Genomic DNA, 21,041 nt, shown 5'->3' on the forward strand with positions numbered 1-21,041 from the left:
ATGCATAGCATCCCAACTGATTATCTGTTTTCACCTCTCAGTTCTCGGCCGTTTGCTTCCTTGAACTCCAGCTATTTACTTTGCCCAAGATATTCAGGGTTTAGACTCTTTCGTAAAACCAAGTGACAAATGTTGGGCGAGAGGCCAACTTACCTTCAGTGATCAGATTCTTCATTATGCTTTCTCCTTTCGGTGCTTCGTCTGTGTTCGCCCGGAACAGCATCCTGGCCCCAGTCCCCAGTCCTTCCTCATGCCCACTGAAATCGGTCATATCTCTGAAAATCTTCTCTTTTTCCTCCAAGAGAGTGATTATCTGCTGGTCTTTTTGCTGGAGCTGTTCTGTGAGAGGGAAAAAGAAGAGAGAGGTCAGCTAGAGAGCTAATACAGAGGATGGAAAGTTGTTTAAAAGTTGGTGGGGTTTGCAATCTCTAAGTCTGGAGCACCATCTTGTGCTGAAAACAGAGAATTGCTGGAGTTAGGAGACTAAAAAAAATTCAGATTATGCCCATCTTTTCATTTTTACCTTTCAGTTCCCTGGCCTTGGTGTCCAGCACCCTCTTCTCCTCTTCTGATTCGCTCGGGATACCTTCATCTTCCTCTTTGTCCCTGTAGAAGAAATAGGCAGATTGAAAAAAAAAACATGCTGGAGAAATTTTCATATCATTTATACTGAACTCCCCTTCTCTCTTTATTTATTTCAGCACTGTTTCATCTCCTGCTCTAGTATGATTTACTTACTAGGCTTATTTTTTTTTAAGATTTTTAAAAATCCTATTTTTATTTTTTTTTATAAATAACTCAAGGCAAGGGACATACCCAATACTTCCTCCAATTTCTCCCACCGCAACAACACTGTGAGGTGAGTTGTGCTTGAACTCACAGTCTCCTAGTGATTGGCCCAAAGGCACCCAACTGGCTTTCATGCCTAAAGTGGGACTAGAACTCACAATCTCCTAGTGATTGGCCCAAAGGCACCCAGCTGGCTTTCACACCTAAGGTGGGACTAGAACTCACAATCTCCTAGTGATTGGCCCAAAGGCACCTAGCTGGCTTTCATTCCTAAGGCAGGACTAGAACTCGCAGTCTCCTATTTCTAGGCCAGCATCTTAGTCACTACACCAAACTACAGAAGCCATCTTCATCAAACGCAATATCTGTTTAGTTCTTTATAATATGTTGCATGTAACATGTTTATAATTCATGTTGCAAGCTGAACTGAATGGCTATCAAGCACAGGAAGCTCCTGTAGATAACTGAGCCACCTCAGAAGGGATTGTCTACTATGGATTGGCTACACGGCTTCCCAGAGTTTCAAATCCTAGACAAAAGCCATGATTACTAAACCTTGTGGGCAAAATCAAGCTGAAGAATAGATGGAAGTAAAGAAATATGGAAAAAGCCTATTTCTTCTGCCATCTTGTGGACATCTAGATTCTTCTAGTTCAGATGTCTGCAAAACAACCTTCCCAAATCAAACATCCCCTGTGTTAGATGAAAAGATGGGAAAACTGGATGTCCAAGGGCATCGGACTGAGATACCTTCTTCTATCAATTCTACAGTAGTGGCCAAAATTGTGGAAACCTTTTGGGAAAAGTGTATTTTTGAGGTTTGATGGCTAATAACACCACCTTTTTTCAAGATAATCATATTCCACTGCTGAAATGGCCTGGGAATAGCCCAGACCTTAACCCAATTGAAAATCTATGGGGCCAGCTAAAGAAACTTGTTAGTCAGTAGCAACCCAGCAATAAAACCCAGTTAATAGAAGCAATAATTCAATCCTGGTTTCACGTTATATTAACTACAGAACTAAGAGACTTGGTTCACTCCATGGGAAGACTTTGTAAGGCCATAATTCATGCTAAAGGTTACCCAATTAAGTTTTAACTGACATGGTGACAATTTTTCAATATTTCATTTCACTTTTCTTCTTTATAACTGCTATTCTAATAGCAAATCCTTCATAAATGTTATTGCATTACATTTTTGATTAAATTATCTTTCCATTGATATATAATTTTATGATACTACTTCAAAACAAAGTGGTGTTATTAGCTAGTTTTAGAAAATACATTTTCCCCAAAAGGTTTCCACAATTCTACTACTGTATTTTCCACCAAGCATTCATTTTCTGGAAGCAAATCCAAACATTACTCATTCCACCAACACTTATTTAGCTTCTTACATCGTGTTGATAGTGTCTTGGATGATTTGAATCCAGCTGTTACGCTCTTCCTTCGAGCTGGCATGCACTTCCACCATCTCGGGGTCTCTTCCTCCCATGCTGATCAGGAACAAGCCCTTCTCCTCATGGGCAACTTCACGGACAATCAGCTTCTTCAATGAGATCACGGTGGATCTTTGATCCTTTTTGTGAGTGGAGGAAGAGAAGTAGATGTGTTAGCTTGATTTGGGGGCAACTGGAATCTCTACGCATATAACCACACCTATAACAGGAGAGCTCCTGTTGTCAGGCCTGGAAGCCATCTTGGGCATTGGATCTTCAGGCCTGCCACATTGAGTCTGTGAGAAACTTGGATGGTATGGAGCTGGGGAGATATATAGTCATAACAACATTCCTTTCTCTGAGAGTCAAGGACATTCTGCTCTGCATCTTGAGGGATGTGACTGGGAGGCATCTCCAGTTGGGAAGGTGCTTTGATTGGACCATGTGATTGATAGGTGGGTGTTGGGCAGGGACCCGGACTTTCTTCTGGGTGGGGAAAACCTGGAAGCTTTCAGATTCGCGTTTTCCCAGATGTGCCAATAGGACATCTCTAATAAAATGGGACTTTGCAGAAACACAAGCCTCGGAGTCTTTCATTGGGGGTGTTACTTGGAACTCTGATACCTGCCCTGCAATGATTCTGGAGCATGATAGAGAGGCCACCTAAAGCGGGCTCCTAATTTAGCTTGCCTTATCAACGACATCAACAAATTATATCAGTAACTTAGACTTACGTTTATAATATTTTTAGATGTTGTATTTCCAATTTTGTATTTTTATCGCTAGTGTTTTTATTGAAATCTGATGTGAATGTGCTCTGCAATAATAGTGACATGAATAGAAAGTTGAGATAAGAGTTTTACAACCTGTTGCTCCACCACAGAGGGACAAAGTCCCAAGCAGATGAAAACCTATGTAATGCTATTTTGCAACTTTGCAACTTTAATAAGATTTGTATGCCGCCCACTCCCTAGGGACTCTGGGCGGCTACTGATACGTATTTGTTTATCCCACTTTATTATTTTCATAAATAACTCAAGGGAATAAACATACCTAATACTTCTAATCCCCCTATTTTCTCCACAACAATAACCCTGTGAGGTGGGCTGGGCTGAGAAAGAGTGACTGGATGAAAGTTACCCAGCTGGCTTTCATGCCTAAAGCGGGACTAGAACTCACAGTCTCCTGGTGATTGGCCCAAAGTCAGTCAGCCAACTTCCATGCTTAGGGCAGGATTAGAACTCAGGTCTCCTGGTTTCTACTTTGGCGCCTTAATCACTAGAACACCTAAGGCCTGATTTCGACTTCAAAACTTCACAGATGCCCTCTTATTCTATCACACTGATCACACCTCAGATGAAATTGCGGTATCCCAATGATACATTTCTAAAAAAATGTTGATGGTGATACCCCAAGATCTGAAGATGGTCAGGTTAAATATCTGGAGCGCTGCCTTGGGTTCGCAGCGTTAACTTCCAATTGGCCACCTTGAAATGTAGTCCAGGTATGAACGAGATTTGAATCGTAGGAAGTATGATTTGAAAAGGTGAGGATGTTCAATCTGGAGAAGATTGTTAGAAGAAGAATTGTCCAAAGTCTGTTCTGGAGAAGACCACTAATCCAGAGATGACGAACCTTTTAGGAACAGAGTGCCCAAACCAGAAGGTGCATGTGTGTACTTGCGTGCATGTGCCAGAGCACCAAAAACTCTATGACCAGCTGGCCAGCAGGCAGGCGCGCCTCGGAATCCTGATGACCAGCTGGCTGAGCTGGGGCAATGGTGCGCGTGCCCACAGAGAAGGCTCTGCGTGCCATCGGTTTGCCATCATGGCACTAATCTGTTCTCCCCAGCCAAATGCAGCAAATGGATTTATTTGGGAACATATATTGTGCGATTGCAGAACAAAGAGTTTTATTTATTTTTAATGGAAAAAAAAGAGTTTTGTAGAATTCCTTACCAGGGATGCAAATACGTATTTTTGATCCTTTTCCTGGAGGAATATCAGAACATCGGAGAGGAGGACAGCCAGGACTTCTGAGAAAGGAAAGGAACATCAAGATATCTGGTTATAAAAAAAACAAACAGCCAACCCAAACCTGTGCTGTTTGGCATTTATCAGTAATACTCTTGTTTCATTTCCTGAAATCATTTCAAAACAAAGATTCTGCAAATTGTACCCAGCAGCAGGTTAGAATTTCACAGAAGTCATCAGCTTTGTGTTTAACGTTTTCCCCATTTATCTTTCGACATTGTTCATTTTCAGCTCTTCGTTCAGATTCAGGCCAAAGAGGATTTGTCTGAGAGAAATTCAGGACTTTCCTGCACAAAGTTTCCCTCAGGCCTCGGGGCAAAATGCAGTTAAATGACTTTGTGTGCAAAGTGCATCACTGCTATCTTTCTCCTTCCACCCCCGCAACTAAGATCGTATTCGAGATAGAAGGTTTCTCAAAAGAAGCCCCTATGTCATAAGCATCCAATCTGGCATCATATCTGGCCAGAAGAATTTGTAGGTGGTTTCTACAACCTGGAGAACAATCCAATTTAGACGCTAGAGCAGAAATGGAAATAATTAGGTAGAGGACCAACAGAAGAGAATATTTGTAGCTCTGGGTTGAAATGAAGGGCCTTGGTGCTCTCTGACCTTGGTTGTTTTCTTGCAGACGTTTCATTACCAAACTAGATAACATCATCAGTGCAAGTACTGTTCTGACCTAGGCTTCCCAAGAGCATGAAGCAACTCATCCCGACAAAAACTCCCTTTATTCATTTACTGTGAATTTTGCTCATTCTCATACAGCAAAGTCTTTCCAACGGAGGATTTACAGTCACAGACCTTCTCTGGCTTGGAGAGCTGACAGGCCGATATCTGCAGAACCTGGCAAGGAGCTTCGGAGAGTCACGAATCAATTAAGCAAATTAATTGTCTCCTGCAAACTCCACTCCCCTTTCGCTCCTCTTTTATTTCCTCTGGGAAGAGACATTCATTGTCCACCCGTGGCCTTACTCCCAAGTCAACCGCTGTTCTTTAGCTGTTCCCTTCGTCTGGCAACTCTGTGCATGCGCACACTGGGAACAGGCTCCAGCTGTAAGTCTGCCTCACTGATGTCTGACTCTGAAGGCAGCTGATAACTGTCAGACGGCCCTGGCCCCCTCTTTGCCTCTGACACAGAGCCCTCAACAGAGCCTTCCTCAGACTCCAGGACCGGCCCATGTTCCTCCCAATCTCTTTACTATCCAAATCTGCTGACAGCTCTGCTGGCTGCTGGCGGGCCACAAGTGCTTTACGGTTACTAGTGTGTCCTTTCCAAAGAATCAGGGTAAAGAAACAGTATGGTGTCCCTGCGGGATCACACTAAAAGCATCCCTTACCTTTCAATCTCCCAGCTGAGTTTTTGAGAGATACGGGTCCATCTCGAACAAACTTCCTGCGCCTCAGATCTTCTCTGGCAAACATCTGTCCACTCTTCATTCTCATGATCGACTTGCTGTCCGTCCGGGTGTAGATCTCGTTGAGGCGCATCTTCTTCTCGTAGTTGCTTACTTTGCTGTCGACCGCAGTTAGGACTTCCTTCACCAGGTTTAACGAAAGCACCAAGTCTTGATGTTCAGCGTCGCTTTCTTAAATGGGAGAAAATTTCATTTGTTATCTTCTTTCTTCCCAAAGGCTTCCCTTCTCCAAGCTTAGCCATGGTTTTTATCCTGTTCTCTTCAGACCAACCACTTCTCCACACCAGCTGCTGACTTCTAGATTCCTTCCCCTCCAAGAATTTACTCAGAATAGGAATCCAGTCCATGTAAGTGACTGGCATGTTTCAATCACCAACATTCATGAAGATACTGATGAACAAGCAGCAGCAAAATAATGCCCTCTGGTGTTCAAATATTTCCAAAGGTGACTGTTGTTTATGTAACATGAATTGTGTGTTCAATTAGATTAATCATCATCTTTTTTTAATGACCCCATAATCTCATGCGGAATGGAGTCTGGGCAAGTGTTTTAATGGCCAGATGCCCTTCCTGTCACCAATGCGGAGTTTTGTTCAGCAGATATATTCTCAGTGTGCCCAGAGAGAGAAATATCTGCCTCTACCCAGGATCAAACTCACAGCCTCCTGATTGTGAGTCAAGAGCGCCACCTCTAGGCCACCGCACCACTCCTGTGTTCAATTGACATAATGCAGTTTTAAAAGTATTTGAACTGATTTTGACCGAAGACTACATTTGGTGTGTGCATCGTAATCCTCCTGCTGACATCATTTACACCAATTTCTTTGACCAAATTATTGATATATAAACACATTTGGCCGAATAACAGAGCTGGAAGGGACCTTGGAGGTCTTCTAGTCCAACCCCCTGCTCAAGCAGGGGACCCTACACCATTTCAGACAAGGGGCTGTCCAGTTGCTTTTTAAAAGCTTCCAGCCTGAATGCTTGATTACTAAATTATATAAATAATTACATAAATGTTATATAAAAAATTACTTATTATATGAATAAATTAAGCGACTTGATTACTAAGGGTTACCTTCCCTGTTTTATAACACTGAAGGCTAGCTGTCCTTCTTCTATCCAGTAGTTGTATCTAAGCAAACATCTGTCATAGGAGGGATTAGAAAGGGGTCCTGTGAAATCCCAGTGGGTTTACTTTGCACGTGACCCTGAGCACATCTGGCTCTTTGGCTGTAGTAGTCTAGACCAGTGTTTCTCAACCTTGGCCACTTGAAGATGTCCGGACTTCAACTCCCAGAATTCCCCAGCCAGCGAATGGGAGTTGAAGTCCGGACATCTTCAAGTGGCCAAGGTTGAGAAACACTGGTCTAGACCTCTCTTTTGCTTTGCACTTTGCAAATGTGGGTGTGTGAGAAAGAGGCCAAAAAAGGAATGCAATGTCACAAAAAGAGCAAACGCTGCTATTTTTTCCATTGGTGAACTCCAACTCAACTGTATCTCTCTGTCTGATTCATCCCACAGTCCCCTGGCTTTTCATCGAAGAAGTATTTACGTGCCCTTATGTATTTATTTAGTCTTTCAAACCCACAACTCAGTAGTTAAATGAAACTGAAATATTTCTAAAAAGGAGTTTCATTTTAGAAAGGAAATGCTGCAAAAGTCCGTCTCGGTGAACGGAAGCTGAGCACAAAATCTAAGACAACAGTCTTCAACAACAAGTAAAGGGATACTCAAACATTTAAAACATGAGCTATAACAGGCAAAGATCTTCAAACTTGGCAGCTTTAAGACTTGGGGACTTCAACTCCCAGAATTCCTCAGCCAGCCCTCAGATGGGACATGCTGGTTGGGGAATTCTGGGAGTCGAAGTCCACAAAGTCTTAAAGTTGCCAAGTTTGGAACCCCTCCCCCAGGAACTATTAAAAAAATCATGATGAACCAGATCAAAATAAAGCCACTGTTCTGGGTATTCGAGATTTTTTTTTTGCAAAAAAAGATCAGTGTTATCAAAGACATTATTAATTCTAGAAAGGGAAGGCAACCAGAAGATTACAGAAACATCTACAGAAAAATCTACCTTTGGTATATTGTAATATTCTCTGTAGCAACACTGGGTATTTGGTGATCCTTTGCGTTACTAGCAAGATGCATTCAGGAATGCCCAAGCGCCTCACCACGGAGCTGCTCATCTTTTTCTGAAGAAAGGAGAGGAAATTGAAACACCTGAATAGTGAGGAGTATCTTACGTATGCAATGACCACAGCCTTCAAAACAGAATTCCACAGGTGCCATCTGCAGCTTTGTACTGAGAATATGTTTAAAGAACACGGCAGGACTAAAAGACTCCAGGGAATGCTTAATAATTTCAGATGGACAAGTACAGGTAGCCCTCTACCTATAAACTGTTCATTTAGTGACTGTCCAAAGTTAGAAAGGGACCGACCTATGCCTGTTTTTCCCACTAAGACATTGTAACAACCCCATAACCAGAGATGGTTTCCTACCAGTTCGCACCTATTCGGTAGAACTGGTTCGTCAAATCTACTGAACCGGTTAGAAGAGGTTCCACCAGTGGACCCGGAAAGTAGGCCACACCTACAGAAGAGGTTCCAAAATTTTTTGAAACTCACCACTGGTCCTTGGATATGATTATTCTACACTATCATGCTCATATTTATAAAACTCAGTGCCTCTGTGAAAGGTAAGGATGACTACTGCGTTTGTGGTGCAATCAGAACATTGCGTGTGTTGAAGTTGTTTTAACGCAAACCAAAGATGCCTTTTAAAAAACAAGTTTACATCATATTCTTATGCATGCCAGTGCTGTGTGTGAGGTAATTTAAGGTGGTTCTGACAAATGTTGTCGGCATCTTCATATCCGGTCACATGAGCAGCAAGCGACTCCCATCCGGTCACATGGGCAGCAAGCCACTCCCACAAAGGAGGCCACACCCACAGAGTAGGTTCGAACAATTTTTGAAACCCACCACTGCCCATAGCCATGTAATCAAAATTCAGACACTTGGCAACTAACTCATATTTAAGACGATCCTGGGGTCATGTATCCCCTTTTGCGACCGTCTGACAAGCAAAGTCAAATGGAAGCCAGATTTATTTAACAACACGTTACAAACTTAACAACTGCAGTCATTCCCTTAATAACTAGGGCAAGAAAGGTTGTAAAATGGGGCAAAACTCACTTAACAATGGTCTCGCTTAGCAACAGAAATTTTGTTGCAGCAAGTTGAGGATAACCTGTATAAATCCTTGGGATGTTGTTATAATTCCCATCTTCATTCACTGTTGGGCGGCAAGGGCTGATGGAAAATACAGGCCAACAGCATCTCGAACACTGCAGTGGTGCAGTGGTTAGAGTGCAGTACTGCAGGCTACTTCTGCTGACTGCCGGCTGCCTGCAATTTAGCAGTTCGAATCTCACCAGGTTGAAGGCTGTTGACTCAGCCTCCAGCCTTCCAAGGTGGGTAAAATGAGAACTCAGATTGTAGGGGGCAAGAAGCTGACTGTAAATCTCTTAAGAGAGGGCTATAAAGCAGTATATAAGTCTAAATGCTATTGCTATTATCCATGGCTGATGCAGACCAGATGGAGTAGGATCTTAGGTAAAGGTAAAGGTTCCCCTCGCAAATATGTGCTAGTTGTTCCCAACTATAGGGGGAGGTGCTCATCTCGGTTTCAAAGCCGAAGAGCCAGCGCTGTCTGAAGACGTCTCCATCGTCATGTGGCCGGCATGACTAAACACCAAAGGAGCACAGAACACTTTTACTTTCCCACCAAAGATGGTTCCTCTTTTTCTACTTGCATTTGTACCTGCTTTCAAACTGCTAGGTTGGCAGAAGCTAGGACAAGTAACGGGAGCTCACTCCATTACACGGCTCTAGGGATTCGAACTGCCAAACTGCCAACCTTTCTGATCGACAAGCTTAGCGTCTTAGCCACTGAGCGACCACCTTAATTTTTAATATATGTATTGTATAATACACAAAGCCTGGAAACTGTTAATCTTCAGGTAGGTTTCATTCCTATTGTTCTACGGGCCACACCCACAATCCTTGCAAAAACTTTATGCCCTGTCCAGCTTACTTTGATGAAGGCCTGAAATCTTTTATCCTTGGAATGAAGGTCTTTGAAGTAATTCACGGCCTCATTGTGATGCCCACAGAACTTCCCGTACGTTTTCTTCATTCGCTCAGCGTTCTCCCCAGAAAACTGCAAATTGCAAGATATAAATCAGAAAGAAGGAGTTAACGGAGTGAGGGAAACCAACCAAGCCTGCTTGAGACATCACAGCCAATCTTCTGGGAGAGGTGAGCAGGTCCATGGACATCCGGCAAAGAGGTTTTAGTCGGGATGCGTTTGCCAATGCAGAGGTTTGGATCTTTCGTACATGGGTTGTTTAAAGTCTTCTTGAGGTCTCAACGGAACCCAAATGGGCCATAAAGTTAAATTGGAATGATTTCCCTGAATCTGTGCTGCTCCTCTCATCAACAGAGATTTGGTTCTATGTGTTCTGACCTAGGCTTCCTTAGAAAGCACGAAGCAGAGTCCTGGTCTCCCCCCCCCCCCCCCGCGCTTTTATTAAACAAATGGAAATCCCTCTCATTCACATTCAGCAAAGGCCTGGCAAACAGTGTTTCAAAGGAATATTTATGACTACAGACCTTATCTAGCTTTGAAAGCTGCCATGTAAATATTTTCCAAATGAGATGCTATGCAAAGAAAGACTAAGTACAGAGTCTCTGAGATTCACGGACAGATTTTCACACTCCTGAAATGAATTTAACGACTGAACAAATGAATTGCTTCCTCTAAAAGCCCCCTCCCCTTTCGCTCCTCTTTTATTTCCTATGGGAGGGGCCAATCACCTTCCACCTGTGGCTTCACTCCCAAGTCGACCCTGATTTCTTAGCTGTTCTGTTCTTCTGTCAGCTCTGCGCATGCGCACACTGGGAACAGGCTCCAGCTGTTCCTCTGCCTCACTGCTGTCTAGCTCTGTAGGTATATGATCACTGCCAGACAGCCCTAGCCCCATTTCTGCCTGACGCAGACCCCTCATCCAAGCCTTCCCCAGCCTCTAGGACTGGCCTGTGCTCCTCCCCAGCCTTCTCACTGTCCGACTCTGCTGGCTGCTGGCGGGCGAAAACACTATGTTGCATCAACGACAGTATGTTGCATGAACTCCATTTGTGATTTTGTTTCTGCTTGTGTCATTAAAACTATTTAATGGGACTGTAGAGATTCTCAGTCATCCAGGTCATGGTTGCGCCAAAGGTGCTTTTTTTCGGGACGCAAGTGGATTTTTTTGTATTTTCTTTGAAGACAGTTCACTTCTCATCCAAGAAGCTTCTTCAGCTCTGGTTGGATGATGGGGAATAGAAGGGTTTGTATTTCTTTTAGACAGCTAGTCTTTTGTATTCTTTTAGAGGGTGGTTGAAGCACTTGGAGGTTTATCTCTGTCCTCAGGGTCACCTGAGTAGTGCTCCTGGTTCCGACACCATTCAAAAGGTGTTCATCCCAAATTGTATAGCTAAAGGTCTGTAGGGATTCTCAGTGTTGGAGTAGGAATGGATTTCCAGAAAAATTGCAGACTACAGGAACCAGGAACACTACTCAGGTGACCCTCAGGACACAGAAAAACCTCCATGTGGCCTCAAGGACCCTCTAAAAGGAAGCAAATGTCCATCTGCCTGCAAGGAATATCAATCCTTCGATTCCCCATCACCCAATCAGAGCTGGAGAAGCTTCTTGGATGAGAAGCAAAACGTCTTCAAAGAAAAAATAAGAAAGCCCCGTTGCCTCCTGAAAAAAACAAAACACCTTTGGAATATTTAAGGGGACAATGAAAAAAAATTTAAGTTGTCTTCAACAGTGGTCACTCTGTGGAAATATCCCTGCTATTTTCTTGGTAGAAATACAGAAGGGGGTTGTCATCAGCAAAATAAGTCAGTCCTCTCTTGAGACTGAATGGAAGCCAGGGAGAATCTTAATTAAACAAGATCTTTTTGTATAAACCTTTTTGGCCACCTTATCATTCAGATAAAGAGAAAGTCACCACACTTTAAACCAATTTTCAAAAGCGTACCGTATTTTTTGGAGTATAAGATGTACTTTATTCTCCTGTAAAAGCGGGTGGAAATGTTGGTGTGTCATATACACCAAATACGGCCATTTTTGGCCTCCTGAAACTCTGCCCCACGGGTCAGTTTTCAACAAAAATGGGGTGTGCAGAAGGTTTGGAAGGCCTGCAGAGTGCTCCTGGGGGACTGGGAAAAGCAAAAATGACACTCCTGGGGGGGGGGGGGGGGGGAGGCCAAAAATGGTCCTGTCTTTGGCCAAAAACAGGGCATGCAGAAGGCATGAGAGGCCTGCAGAGTGCTCCTGGGGGCTGGACAGAGCAAAAAACGGACGTGCTGAGGCCAAAAACTATTTTTTTTTCTTGTTTTTCCCTTCGAAATCTTGGTGTGTCTCATAATCCGGTGCGTCTTATAGTCTGAAAAATACAGTACTTCTCTTAGAAAGGATTTCCAAAGCAAATTTTGTGAAGAAAATGTAGCGGAGAAGAACAAGAGAGAAATCAGGTACTTGTGTCCTCCTTTTAAGCCAAGTCTTATGGAGCAACTTACTTGATTCACTAAGATGTCCCCTATCCTCTTGATGACAAAGTTCTTCTCACTTCGGTCAGCCAAGGATTCTTTCTTCCTCTCCAGAATTCTCTGAAAGAACTGGCTGTGGATGTTCAGCAAATTGTCCAAGCAAGGAAAGATTTTCTCCACCATCTGCTGCTCAAACTGTAGTTCCTGCACCATGCCTCTGCTGTAGACATCACTCATAATCTTCAAGGTCCGGACATGGTGCATCTCCGTCTGCATCAGTTCTGGAGAGAAGGAGCAGAGAGGGGAGAATCAGAGAGATGCATAAGACTCTGCCCAATACATGGGAAAACACGGCTGCAGCTTCTCTTGGCTTTGATTTAGAGGTCAATATGGCTCCTACAGCTGGGTTATTCAAGAAGTGCTTGAATGCCTATTTAACTGTATCTACTACCCTCATCAGAAATCTTCTGATGCAACTCACTGGCCATATGAACTAAAGAGAACGTAAAATAAGTGGGGAATGGCCGAGCGCTCGCAATGCACCAGAACTATCTAACACATAGAGTTCAAGAATGTCTTCTCGGGAGATTTCAAAGCACCTGGAATGACCTCACCACAACCACACATGAAGCAGCGAGATGGTTAGCTCCAAGGTATCAAATTATAACATCTATCCCACGGCAATTCTATGACCTCATATTATGGTGATTTTATTATGGTTTTAGCTTCATTTAATATACTATCTCCTATATTGTATATTTTTATTAATGTTCCAACACTGGACGTTTTTAAGATGTTGGATAACCATTTGTCTGAAGTGGCGTAGGGTTTCCTGCCTAAGCAGAGGGTTGGACTAGAAGACCTCCGAAGTCCCTTCCAACTCTGTTATTCTATTCTATTCTATTATCTATCTATCTATCTATCTATCTATCTATCTATCTATCTATCATCTGTCTATCATCTATATATCATCTACCTAATATGTCTGTCTGTCTGTCTATCTGTCTATCTATCATCTGTCTATCTAATATCTATGTCTGTCTGTCTGTCTATCTATTTATCATTTATCTTTGCTGATGCTTTATTTAAACTAAATTTGTATATCAGTGATTGCCTCTGTAGCTCATCATCTCCTTTTAATGACCCTATAATCCCCTGCAGGGGGGAGTCAGCACAACTGAATGGAGCTGAGTGTTTAATGGCTGGATGCCCTTCCTGTTGCCAATGCAGAATTTTATTCAGCAGATAAATTCTCATTGTGCTCAGAGGGAAATATCTGCCTCTACCTAGGATTGAACTCACAGCCTCCTGATTGTGAGGCAAGAGCTCCAGCCCTAGGCTACTGCACCACTCAGTGATTGACTCTGTAGATGCAATATGCTAAATAAGTAAATGTAAAATAAGAATACATATGACATACCCTAAAGCAGCAGAGAACAGAATTCAGGATGGAAAAGTGGATGCATAAAATGCTTACAAAAGAGTTATTTTAAGAAAGAATAATTGCGGCAATGCTGGCAAAATATCAGAACCAGTGGTGGGTTCCTAATGGTTCGGACCGGTTCGGAGGAAGCGGTAGTGGTTTGGTGGCCTGAGTCGCTGGAATCAGCAGCGACCCAGGCCTGCCACGTCCCTGAACCGGTTCCCTGGGCGGCGCTGGCGGCGGCACCATCTTGTTTTTCAGTTCTGCACATACGCAGAACAATTTGAATTGCACTGTGCATGCACGCACAGCACTTATCAAGCACACAAAGCCTGTGCGCCACACACACTGGCGAACCACCCCTGATCAGAACCCATTCATGTAAATGGGATCTGCACTGGAAGAATGTGTGTTTGAAGCCAATCATGGTTTGTGCAATGCAAGGTTTATGGCTTAACGTTATTCATGAACCTGATCATTGCAGCTTACTCAACCAGCCATGTAAAGAGCTTGGTTCTCTTTTTTCTTAGATTTGGGAACAGACAGAACAGTGGGTATAGAACTGACCTACGAGAATGTGAAATCCAAACCAAGCAAATCAAGCTTCGTATGGTATGGCTAAAAAATACAAATACGGCAAAATTGGCCTCCCTATGGCAGAACTTAGACGAGGAGATTGTATCTTGCCTGTCACTCACCATAAATGACGTCCTGTCGCTTCACAATGTCTTTCTTCTGCTGCTTGAGAAACTTGCTGTCCACCACTTGACTCCAGGATTGAGCTTCCATATGTTTCAAGTCTGTTTCAAAATCTCCCATGAGCTGCCCTTCATTCATGTCTGCTCCTGGGAAGAGGGAGAGATGACGCGATTCTTGTACTGATAATTCTCGGCTTACCACAGTTCATTTAGTGAAAGTTACAACGGCAGTAAAATAATATAACCTATGGCCATTTTTCACACTTACTGTATGGCCACTGCAGCATAGCAATAGCAATAGCAGACTTATATACCGCTTCATAGGGCTTTCAGCCCTCTCTAAGCGGTTTACAGAGTCAGCATATCGCCCCCACAGTCTGAGTCCTCATTTCACCCACCTCGGAAAGATGGAAGGCTGAGTCAACCCTGAGCCGGTGAGATTTGAACAGCCGAACTGCAGATAACAATCAGCTGAAGTGGCCTGCAGTACTGCACCCTAACCACTGCGCCACCTCGGCTCTTGTAAAGCATCCCCCAGGGCCACATGATTTGCATTCACATGCTTGACAACTGATTCATATTTATGACGGTTACAGCCTCCTGGGGTTATGTGATCCCCTTTTGACACCTTCTGACAAGCAAAGTCAATGGGAAAACCAAATTCACTTAACAACGGTTTTGCTAATGATCCAAAGTCAAGATCCAACAATTCCATAAATATCTCAAAATACTAGTTTGCAGATTATTTTGATTTCCTTTAGGCCTTGCATGTAATGTTTCCCTAGGATTTAGAAAGCAGCCAAAATTGACCAGCATCTTCATTCCAGTCACGTGATCAGAGGAACAATCAATGGAATTTAGACGCTGAGCTCAATTTTACAGGCAGCATGCAGCTGTTGATTATGCTATACTAGCCATTAACTCGGCGTTGCCCGGGTATTTATTGATAGGGGGAAAATGTCCAAACGTAATTTCTAATGTTGGATTTTCCTTCTTACTAGAGGAAGCCCCCTTGTGGAGTACTGTGAAGCTGTCACCATGGGAACTTCACTGCGCTGCACAGTAGAAGCCATTTTAAGGCACAACAGGCTGTATCTTAACAGAACAACACATCAAGGGGTTTTAGGGCTGTCTTACTCCACAGTATTTGTTTCCAGAGAGTAAGTCATCTGTGTACCAAGTTTAGTTGAAATTGCTTGAGGCGTTCCAGAGTTATGCTAGAACATACCCACACACAGCCATTTATATATAGATAGATTTTGATTATGGATATTACTTTGCACCTTGGGCAAGGGTCCCTTGTCCTTTCCCTGAATTCTGCTGCTGGTGAGAGAAAATAGCAGCTGAAAAAAAGGGGTATCAGACACTTTGTACCCACTTGCTTTTCCACATTGTCTTGATCATGAAGGAATGAAGTTATCAATTTTTTTAAAAAGTTCTCACTTTATGCCTTAAGAAACGTCACTCCCTTTGGGGAAATCATTTGCAGAAGAAAAAGTCAAGCTGAACGGAATGCGAACTTCTTCCTACTTTAAGTACAGAAAAAGCTTGCTTGCACAGAACTGGGATCTTGTGAGAATGCTATTAAAGTTTGCTAAGGCTACAATCATCATGAAGTCATCACACTGAAAAACCTAGGAATCTCCTTTCATATACCCGGAAGAATTTGATCCATCCCCTGCACCCCCCCACTAGTGTTAAAACCGCAGCGACAACACAACTTTTTCAAAAAAATAACTGTAATGAATGCAGAGCAATTCCACAATTGCTGTGCAAATCTCCCAGAGTGAGCCATTAATGCAATTTCAGGTAATTGCGTTGTCATTAAGATGTAATTTGTCTGCCTTTGTTTACTTGGGTAAATTAACAGAACATCAGAAGAGGATTTTGATGAAGCTGGCATAATCAAGCTACGGAAGCAATTTATGCAACTCTCCTGAGACAGACCTCAGAGGAATTATTCCCTCACATCCCCCCCCCCACCTCAAAAAATCCTGTTTGTCTGAAACAGCCCGGATTTCAAAATATTTATCAGCTAACAAAGTAGCCCATTGCAATGCTTAAGCATTTCACTGGTCCCAAGCGGGCAGTTAAAATGAAAATCATTTAGCATAGATTCCCTCTATCTTATTAGTTTGCTATGCCCAAAGTATCCTTCTTGTTACACGCTGCAGTCCAGTGTAAGGTTTACTTGCTCTGTAAGCAACTAGATCATTATGGTCATTTAACGACCCCATATTCCCTTGTGGGGTGGAGTCTGGGCAACTGAATGGAGCTAGAGGAATGTTTGAATGGCCAGATGCCCTTCCTGTCGCCAATGCAGAGTTTTGTTCGGCAGATATATTCTAAGCATCCAGAGAGAGAAATATCTACTTCTACCTAGGATCGAACTCACAGCCTCTTGATTGTGAGGCGAAAGCTCCCCCTCTAGGCCACCGCACCACTCCTCTGTAAGCAAGAGCCTTTTATGTACAGTATAGAATGTAGCAAATGCTTCAGGTTAGAGCAATATGTCCTACATGGGTTATTTCTAGGTATCTAGACTTCAGTTCCCAGAGTTCCAAACAAGAGCAAGGCTGGCTGGGAAAGTTGGAAGTCTACCAGGTTTGGAAACAATGATCTACAGCTAAGGAAGCAGCAGACCGCCCTCCAACCATCGGTGGACATCAACTCCAAGCAGTACCAACCCATATGGCTATTGGTGAAGGATGCTAAATGTTAGAGTCTGGCCGTCCATATCAGAACGTTGCAGAATAAGCAACGGTTTCTCCATTATTTTAGTTGAATAAAAAGAGATCTATGGTAACACTTTTTTTTTAGTTAATCTTCTTCGTGCAGAGAATTTAGCATGTGTGAAAGCATTCTTTCCTCTCCTAATGTCCTTTAGCTTTTCTCCTACAGCCAAGCTAGTTATTTCCCCAACAGGGTCACTTACCTTCATCTGTTAACGATTCCATGGATTCATTTACCCGGCTGATTTTATTCAAGGAGTCTGTTGATTGGGAAAGAAATTTCCGCGTATGAAGGATACTTTCATCGTTTCCGACTCTGGCAGGACAAGAAACATGGAAAACAGAGTGAGCTACTGAGAAGCAAAGTGGTGTCCACCAGAAGCCGTATTCAACATCAAAATGAGACACCATTTTATAATTGGGGAAATGGCACAATTACGTAATTTGTTTATGATGTATTAATGATATCTGGCACAACGTTTCTTTCTTTCTTTCTTTCTGTCTATCTATCCATCTATTTATCTATCTCTATCATTTCTGTATCCTCTATCTCTATGTCATCTATCTCTATCATCTATCTATTATTTATCTATCTATTATCTATCTGTCTGTCTGTCTATCTACACTATCTATCTATTATCTATCTGTCTCTATCATCTCTAGGTCATCTATCTCTATATCATCTGTCTATCTCTATCATCTATCTATTATTTATCTCTATTATCTATCTATCTGTCTACTCTATCTATCTATCTGTCTGTCTGTCTGTCTGTCTGTCTGTATATCTATTATCTATCTGTCTCTATCATCTCTATATCATCTATCTCTACATCATCTATCTACCTCTATCATCTATTATTTATCTATCTATTATCTATGTCTGTCTGTCTGTCTATCTACTCTATCTATCTGTCTGTCTGTCTGTCTGTATATCTATTATCTATCTGTCTCTATCATCTCTATATCATCTATCTCTACATCATCTATCTACCTCTATCATCTATTATTTATTATCTATGTCTGTCTATCATCTATCTATCTATCTATCTATCTATCTATCTATCTATCTATCTATCTATCTATCTATCTATCTATCTATCATCTATCTATCTTATCTATTTGTCTCGATCATTTCTATATCATCTATATTTATATCATCTATCTCTCTATCATCTATCTATTATTTATCTATCTATTATCTATCTATCTGTCTATCTGTCTGTCTGTCTGTCTGTCTGACTGTCTATTTAACTACACTATATCTATCTATCTATCTATCTATCTATCTGTCTGTCTGTCTGTCTGTCTGTCTGTCTGTCTGTCTATCTATCTATCTATCTATCTATCTATCTATCCATCCACCCACCCACCCACCCACCCACCCATCCATCCATCCATCCATCTATCCATCTTTCCATCTTTCCATCCATAATCTATCAATTAAATTAAATCAATTGATACAGCCACTAATCTCACTAATGTGATTCTGGCCAGTTAACAAAGATTTAAAAATGCAATGTAATTACATATATAAAGATATATGTCATATATGCATAAAACACATACATGATGAACTACGATGAACACACTGCCATTTGTGCAGTCAACAGAGGAAGGGGTCTTTTGTATGTTGAGCAAGACCAATAACACCTCTTGCTCAAGTCCTCTCATCCAGGATCATCTTTTAAGTTGAAAAGTTAAACCCTGAAGTTGGAATCTTCTTCCCATAGGCTTTTTCCTCATGGGCTTCTCATTCACTTGTTCAGTCTTCAGCACCACTGACCACGCATGTCTTAAATGGAATCCCCAAAAAGCAAGGCAGCAAACGAAAAAGTTCTTACCCAGCAATGTTCTGAATGGAAACACTTTTTGAAAGGGACAGGTTCTGCTGGGATCGCCTACTATTGAACACTGAAGTCGTTATGTTCTCATCAAGAGCAAGAATCGCTGATCTGGGTCGCTCTTTTGGCTGAGAACCTGCAAGGAAAACACCAGCAGATACAGCAAGAGGTTTAGTGAGGGATCAGGTCCAATTCAGTATACTGAATATAACCATCAAATCTGACGCCAGCCAGAACATAGCACAACTCAAAGAAGTAGTGCAAGATGGGAAGATGGGAAGAAACCCGGCCTATAGAATCACCAAAAGTCGGACATGACTGAATGGATAACATCTTTATCATCCTCCTCAGTTGTGGAATTTGTTTGCAAAGTCAGGATTTGTTTTTTAAACAAGCATGCTCTTTTCCCCAGTTGTTTTGTAACATCTGAATTTAACAAGGGCATGATTATAAAAGACGAGCTGGATACTCAACCAAATAGCAAGCTTGCGCCAAGGAGGGGGAAAAAAGAGATACTCACTCTTATTTCTCATAATTACTGTGGGCAATGAAGAAGTATCGTGAGGCTGAAGACCACTTAGGTTTTTCTGGAGCTGAAGTAGAAAAGATTAGAAGAAAACATTGTTATAATATCAATTCCACTCACACATCATGCTAAGTATAAGCTAAGGTTTCAGAGTGGTGGGTTTATGTAAAAAAATTAAGACATCAACCATGGTTTATGAATCACAATGACTGGTTCATGCTACAGACACCAAGATAAAGCCTATCAGACTCATGTATGAGAATTCAAAACGTGTGCATTGAGTTTTTTTTAAATCTCACTCCCACTTAGAAGAAAAATCCTTTGAAATATTAGAGGGTGTCAAATAACTTGAGTGTTGTGGCCAGCAAAGCTGGCAGCACATTCGGACAGTGAGGAGGTTGGGGAGGAGCATGGGCCAGTCCTGGAGTCTGGGGAAGGCTCGGATGAGGGCTCTGTGTCGGAGGCAGAGAGAGGGCCAGGACCATATGCCAGTTATCAGCTGCCTTCAGAGTCGGACATCAGTGAGGCAGACAAACAGCTGGAGCCTGTTCCCGATGTGCGCATGTGCAGAATTGCCAGATGAAGGGAACAGCTAAAGAACAGTGTTTGACTTGGGTGGAAGGCCACAGGTGGCTGATGAATGGCCCCTCCCAGAGGAAATAAAAGAGGAGCAAAAGGGGAGTGGAGTTTGCCGGAGACAATTAGTTCCCTTAATTGGTTCTCTCCAAGGCTCCTTGCCAAGTTTTGCAGATATCAGCCTGGCAGCTCTCCAAGCCAGATAAGGTCTGTGACTATAAATCCTCCCTTGAAAGACTATGCTGGATGTGAATGAGCAGAATTCACAGTAAATTAATAACATAGGTTTTTGTCAGGACAATGAATTTGCTTCATGCTCTTGGGAAGCCTAGGTCACAACACTGAAGCCTTCACACAATTATACAATTGCCACACAGATGGGAAATTGTTTTAAGTGACCTTAAATTGAAAACTTTACTTGCATTTTTGAAAAATAAATAAATAACATTTCTGCTATCTAAAAGTTTCTAGCCTTCAAAATACTAGAAATTTCTGGAGGGTCTTAAATGCATCTCCTAAATGGTCTCAAAAAAAACCCTACAGTTCTTCAAGAATGTTTTCTTCTCCAGATACAACATCAGATCTACCTATAGTAGCATTTACATAGACGGGCCTCAGCAAATCAGGCTTACGACAGATTTATTGCAAATAAATCATCGTAGCAAAGAGGAAGAATTCAAGTTGGACAGTTCCGGTAAGTGATTGCAACAGAAGGAGCTGGTGAAGAGCCCACAGGAACCAAATGAAATAAATGAAAATAAATTTACATCTCTTCCTTCTCCTGGTTGTGCCATAATCACAATGAACCACACAGAAGTTATGAAGAGGATTTGAAAAGAATGATATCACAAATAAAATAGCAATAATCGGATGATTATTGCATCTCGAGATGGAATAAGATACAGGATTCCTGGCACTAACCTTGATCTACTGGAAGTCCTAGCCACAGTGAAAC

The 21,041-nt window shown here is 42.2% G+C and overlaps 1 protein-coding gene across 2 annotated transcripts in view; it reads right to left on the reverse strand.

Annotated features, from left to right (window-relative positions):
* AKAP13 (A-kinase anchoring protein 13) overlaps positions 1-21,041 on the reverse strand; it is an 81,896-nt gene that overhangs the window by 18,573 nt on the left and 42,282 nt on the right. For both annotated transcript variants that reach the window (XM_032233522.1, XM_032233523.1), the window contains 12 exons: positions 19,505-19,577; positions 18,985-19,120; positions 17,347-17,459; positions 14,412-14,558; positions 12,321-12,571; positions 9,781-9,906; positions 7,757-7,874; positions 5,599-5,847; positions 4,187-4,263; positions 2,187-2,368; positions 524-606; positions 154-339 (listed from right to left, as the gene is read on the reverse strand). In XM_032233522.1, the coding sequence (XP_032089413.1) occupies positions 154-339; positions 524-606; positions 2,187-2,368; positions 4,187-4,263; positions 5,599-5,847; positions 7,757-7,874; positions 9,781-9,906; positions 12,321-12,571; positions 14,412-14,558; positions 17,347-17,459; positions 18,985-19,120; positions 19,505-19,577 (1,741 nt within the window). The remainder of the gene's footprint in view (positions 1-153; positions 340-523; positions 607-2,186; positions 2,369-4,186; positions 4,264-5,598; positions 5,848-7,756; positions 7,875-9,780; positions 9,907-12,320; positions 12,572-14,411; positions 14,559-17,346; positions 17,460-18,984; positions 19,121-19,504; positions 19,578-21,041) is intronic.

This window comes from Thamnophis elegans, chromosome 16 (assembly GCF_009769535.1).
Source record: "Thamnophis elegans isolate rThaEle1 chromosome 16, rThaEle1.pri, whole genome shotgun sequence".
In the NCBI taxonomy this organism is placed as follows: domain Eukaryota; kingdom Metazoa; phylum Chordata; class Lepidosauria; order Squamata; family Colubridae; genus Thamnophis; species Thamnophis elegans.